The 6,000-nt window shown below is 35.5% G+C and overlaps 1 protein-coding gene across 2 annotated transcripts in view; it reads left to right on the top strand.

The window, feature by feature from the left end:
- LOC140339666 (solute carrier family 41 member 1-like) overlaps nucleotides 1-6,000 on the top strand; it is a 155,928-nt gene that overhangs the window by 54,928 nt on the left and 95,000 nt on the right. Inside the window, exon 4 of one of the 2 annotated variants that reach the window (XM_072424470.1) lies at nucleotides 3,940-4,011. The exons of the other annotated variant lie outside the window; for it this stretch is intronic. Coding sequence (XP_072280571.1) covers nucleotides 3,940-4,011 — 72 coding nt within the window. The remainder of the gene's footprint in view (nucleotides 1-3,939; nucleotides 4,012-6,000) is intronic. 2 annotated transcript variants of the gene reach the window in all.

Genomic DNA, 6,000 nt, shown 5'->3' with positions numbered 1-6,000 from the left:
TTAATGATTTAATGTTTTTATAATAGCAAATTCTAAAAGTAAATTATGGTGCCCGACACAATTGTGTTATAGTTTTCATTTAAGTTTGCTAAGTTAGCTAGTTTGTCCCTCTTTCCCTCGTTTTTTTTTTTTATTACCGCTGTAGTTTTTATTATTTGCATGTATCCACCCTCCTTTAACCACCTGGGCGGTAGCCGGTGATGGGCATACGCCCGTCGACGGGTCGTAGCGGGGTTTCCCGGTGACGTCGCTGAAAGCGTCAGTGTGGGCGGGAGGCGGGGCGGGAAATTCATATCACTTTGTATTGAACTCAATACAAAAAAAGCTGTATTGAGTCCAATACAAAGTAATCTTTATATAATATATATATAATTGTATTATTTATATATTATATAAGCTACTGTACATTTTCATTGCATTATACACCATTTTTTTTTAAAGATTTTTTTTTTATGATTTTTAAAAAAAAATTTTTTAAAGTTTATTATTAAATTTTAATGAATTTTGGACATATTTTGGTGAGTCATGCCTAAGAATTATAGCCTACAATCTAAAATAAATTTCCATGCAAAAAAAATTTTTTTTTTCCTTTTTGCATGGAAGTACGGAAAGAATTAGAACACCCGGCGTTCGTGTACGCGTCCCTTGGCGATTTCTGATGATGTCAGTGCATACGCCCGTCGACTGGTCGTAGCGGGAAATTCAAATATTTTGTATTGGATTCAATACAAAGTCCTGTATCCATTCCAATACAAAATAATACGAAACATATTTATGTGGTTTTGTCTATAGGTATGTGACATTGGACATTGGACTGGTTTTAAAATTTACCACAGGTGTTTTAGAAAAATATATAAAACTATACAGTATACCGAATTATTGCATTTTCAGTATTTTTTATTTATTTATGCATTCTTGTTTAAGCTGATTTATGTGTTTTTTATTTAATTTTATTATTAAAGTTATTTTTTTATTTTTTTATTTTTTTTACATGATTGTGTGTTTCAAACTTTATTATATTCAGGATATCTACTAGACCTTTGTTCGGACATATTTCTGTAAGTTACAGGTCTACAATTTAAAAAAAAAAAAAATTCATGAAAAATAGTGTACTGCTTTTGGTACAGAAATCCAGACATCAGTGAAACGCCCAGGTGGTTTTTCAGTGTCCAGAAAGTCAAGAACCTGATAACATATACTACATCTCTCTCTTTAAACCCTGTTAAGCTATTCTGTTTTGTTCCATGGAACATATTGTAAGATATATGAAACTGATCGCATTGTAAGATGTATTGAATTCATCACATAACCTATAACTTGTGAGAATAATTCTCTTAAAAATCTTCAGCTGTGACTTTCATTGAGTTGCCAAACTTTGGACTTCTTCCTTATGTAAATTTTTGCTATTCCAGTAAAGCTTAGCACTGTCTAGGAATCAGTAAATTCATACCCATGATAGTTGAAACGGAATACAGAGGGAATTCAATCATCTTTACTTCAGCAACGAAAATGAAAACAAAGCTGCTTACTTTGGCATTAAGTCCCAGTGGTCAGATGGTAACAACTGTTTTGCTACCAATTGGCTATACCAAACAAAACTCTATGGGGGACTTTTTAGGCAGTACAACAAAACATAATGATTGACAATTTATTTAAAATCAATACCACATAGTTGCTAGTTGCAAAAAAAACACATAAAACAAAGAACTTTTCTATTTGTAAAAACATAATCTCATCATATGAACAAAATATTTGAAAAGAACTAAAGCAATTTCCAATTTACCTTTTTTACAATTTACCTTTACGTTGAAAATCTGTTTTGCAACATCATCCTTTAAGGTATTACTTTTTATTCTCTTACTCTCCCCATTGGCTGGCCACACTGATGATGTCCTTTCATATATTGGCCCTAAAACACACAAGGGGGTCCAGGGTAAAACAACCCTTCCTAAACATGATATATATCAAGGTAAACTGATAAGAATTCAAAAGTATTCCAAAATTATTTGCTTTCAAATGAAAACAAATAAAATACAAGCACCATTTTTCTTGATTAAATATAATAGCAAAATACACCCATGTAATTAAATAACAACCATAGCATTTGTGACCATATTGTTATTTAAAGATATAAGCTCCTGTGAAACTCTACCCCACAGTATTATTTATCAATTGGCTTTATCCAAGTAGCCGCTAAAAAGAAACTAAAATCAAACGTATACAATAATACAACGCCCAATGTGAATTATACAAAACTCAACCATATTGAGAATTCAATGTATCCAATCTATCTCCATCCAACTCCAACAAAAGTCGTTCACAGTGTCCAAACAAATCTAAATAACCAATTTACTCACAATTAGAATTTTGTTTTTATGTTGCAATGTCAATCTCTTTTAAGGCTACATGAACAGTTTTAAAAACGCATATAAATGTTCCATGCACGTTTTTTATGCGTTTTTATGCACTTTTACAAGCTCATTCCCCAGGGTGGGGTGGTGGAGATCTGGGAGTCTCCTTATTAAAGGGGGCTTCCAGAGTCCAAAGTCCTGCTAAAAACTTTTATAAAAGCCTCCATAGTTTTCAATAGAAGCTTTCATAAAAAGCTTCAAAACTCTTGAAAACACTTATATTAAGTTCAATGGAAGCGTTTCCAAGCGTTTTCATGCATTTTCCCGCGTTTATCCAGCGTTTTAACTTTTTAAACGTTGCAAGCGACGTTTAAGATAACGCTCAAAAACGTGCCTGAAGGAAACGTCCTGGTGTAGATTAGCCCATTGGAATGCATGGGGACTTCAAACATGGGCTTTAAAAGCCTCAGGTAAACGCTAGGGAAACAGTCTGTGTAGTGCCTAAAGTAGGATTTCCCACATAGAACTATCTATATGCACAAAACATTTATCATTCCTTTTAAAACAATAAATATGAATAATACCTAGCAAAGAAATACCTTGATAAAGATCAAGGTTGCATGGTTTCAAGTCCTGCCTCCAAAACAACATGAAGCTGCCTAATCCTGCTGCCTTCAGCTCACTCCTTACTCCAATACTGAGCCTGGAGAATTATATGGCTTCTTGAACTGTATACCGACATGGCAGCAGGTAAATCTGTCTCAGGCTACATATGGCACTTAAGTGCCAAGGTACAAGAAGACATAACATTAGGTCATGTGCAACTATAGTAACAAAACTTACAATATAATGCAACAGGCAGCCATGTTTGTTCTCTGCTTTCCTGAACATATTACAATTTTACAACATATTACCCTTCATATTCACAGGTTCACATTAACAGTATATTTTTTTTCAGTAGGGAAGTTCAAAGGGGTGTACATCCTGCCATATGAAGTTACCTGAAATCTAAAAAAATGTCAATTGGGCATGGCTAACAACACTGTTTATAATTTTTGTTTCAGCACAAGGTTTTTTAAATTTTAATTTCGGGCAAAATTGGCGTTTTTTTTTTTTAATACACATTGTGTATACAAGCTTTGTATTCCTATAAATTTGTCACATCATTTTTACTTATAGGAATTTAATCACTTTTTCATTGCCGCAACATATATTACATGTACATGTATATACATGTATTTCATATATACAGGTTGACATTCAAAAATCCGGTGCTGGAGAAGAGAGAAGTGCTAGATTTTCTCAAATTTCTGATCTTTGAAGGTTATATTTAGTGTAGCAAGACCTAACAGCTGTTTCTGGAGAACAGCGCCATCAAAAACATAAATGGCTAAACAGTGTAATACAGTACCTGTATAAAAAATGCACTCCGAAATCCATGCCGGAAAATTTCGATTTGTCAACCTGTATATGAAATTGTTAACTGTCTAATTGTACATTGATTAGGAATTGTTTTGTTTATACAGAGGTTACTGTGCTGATTAGGTGTAGGCACTGCATCATAATGTCTCATATTGTCTTTTTTTAGGCAAACACAGGACAAATGGAATCTTGGAAGGAGAAATGGACAATGATAGTTGGTAACATGGCTTTGATACAGGTATGCAAATTTATATATAGCCTAGGTTGATATACAAATCTATAAAATGGAGAAAGAGGTTCTTCCTTTTCCTGTTTGCTGGTGATCTTGTTTATTTTGTAGCATATTTTCCACTTGTTTTTATCTAGTTTGCTTCTACTTGGAACATTTGTGCTTGAAAACGCACCCACTACTAGGCTATAGACATAACATTTACATATTCTTAAACAGTAAATGAATCATTAATCTTTTGTTGACTGGAACATTATTCATTTCAATTATCTGTCATTAAAATGCACAAGCATAGACCCTTTAAAATGGCAGGATCTCTTTGGTCAACTTTCCACGGCATTTTGTCTTAATTGCCTCCTTCAGCTGGTCCAGGAGGTTAGCATGATACTGTCCGGTGATACTAGAGCCCTGAGGTAGGTAGTCCACCAACAGAATACCGCCTTTGTCCCAGAAAACACGCAAAAAAAAATTTCTTGGTTCGGAACTTCTTCGGCCGCAGGAACCCGCTGTGGCGCCTATCCTTTGACTGTTCCTTGGTTTCAGGATCATAGATGTGGAGCCAGGTTTCATCCTCAGTCACTAACCTAGCCAAAAAGTCCTGTGCAGCTTCAAAATGAGCCAAAACGGCTTTGGATGCTTCAACTCATTCCTTCTTCTGATCACTGTTCAAACATTTTGGTACCCACTTGGCTGAAAGCTTGCACATGTCTAGGATAATGGTGGTAACAAACCCAACACACTCCTGTGGGATGTCAAGTATCTGGGCCATCTTTTTTCTTCAATATTCAGCCCATGGACAGCATTGCACGTTGCCGGGTCATTTGAGGTTGGGGGGCGCCCACTGCAGGACATCATGGCGGCCTGTAACTCCAACGACTTGAAACTTGCTTGTGCCTCTGCCATACCAGCTTCTCACCAAAAGAAAAAACAGTTTTAAGAATTGCAAAGACCTGATATTTGCATGGTTACATACAAAGATATTAGGCTGTCATATGCCCTCACACTCATTTTTCTATTTCATCTAGAAATGGGCAAAGCCAGGAATTTCTCGGCACCCCCTCATATACATAGATAGTCAGGTTAAAAGACTGAAGTATACATATTGCGGAAAACCTTTATATTCTACACAGAACTCTATATAGACAATTTACTTAGAGGAAGGTAAAACCCCATAAAAACATGTTCCATTTAGCTACAAAAAATATAAATTTTCAGAGATTACAAAGAATATTACAAGGGGACAGAATGTGAGGTACAAAAGGGCTGATAAAAAAGTATAAATGTCATTGGAGGATAGATTTGCACAAATGTAAGTCAAAGCAATAGTTATCACTGCAGTATTAGTCTCAGAAAAACCTGGTGCGTGTATGGAGAGAATAATGTATTATTTCATGGTGATCATAGAAAAGTAGTAGAATCAAAAGGAAAAGGTGTGATATTCAAAAAAAGGCGCTGGAACTGGGCATGTAGAAGGAGAAGTGATAGAAAGTTTGGGGGGGGGGGGGGACTTTGGTCATGACCTCACTCTGGTTGTAAAACAATAGCAGTAACAGGAAGAGAAAACATTCAGTCAAGAGCAGTAACATGAAAAGAAAACATTCAGTCAAGGAGTGCCCAAAATCGAGATGGTTCCTTAAAAGCAACCATGCTCCCCAGACAAGTGGATATTAGAAGGGCAATAATACTAGCAGGAAACACTTCATCATCATTTCAATCAGAAAGGTCATTTCCTGTAACATACAGGAATTATTTACCTCATCTAATGGTAAAGCATGCTTTAAAATGAGGAGCTTGTCCCAATCGTACTCAAAGGGGGCAGTAGGCAGTTCTCTTTCCTAACATACAAGGGGAGAATTTAGGCAACTACTCCTAGGAAGCAGAGTATAAAGACCACAGATTACACATTACGGTCTTGATTGTTTCAGGAGAAGATGTCAAGAGAGCCATACAAAACTGTAAAGTTTCATGAAATTTGTGCAGAAATGTGGAGGTCAATGA

The sequence above is a fragment of the Pyxicephalus adspersus genome, chromosome 1 (assembly GCF_032062135.1).
Source record: "Pyxicephalus adspersus chromosome 1, UCB_Pads_2.0, whole genome shotgun sequence".
NCBI lineage: Eukaryota > Metazoa > Chordata > Amphibia > Anura > Pyxicephalidae > Pyxicephalus > Pyxicephalus adspersus.
The sequence above is the reverse complement of the archived record's forward strand: the minus strand, read 5'-3'. Positions and strand labels throughout refer to the sequence as shown.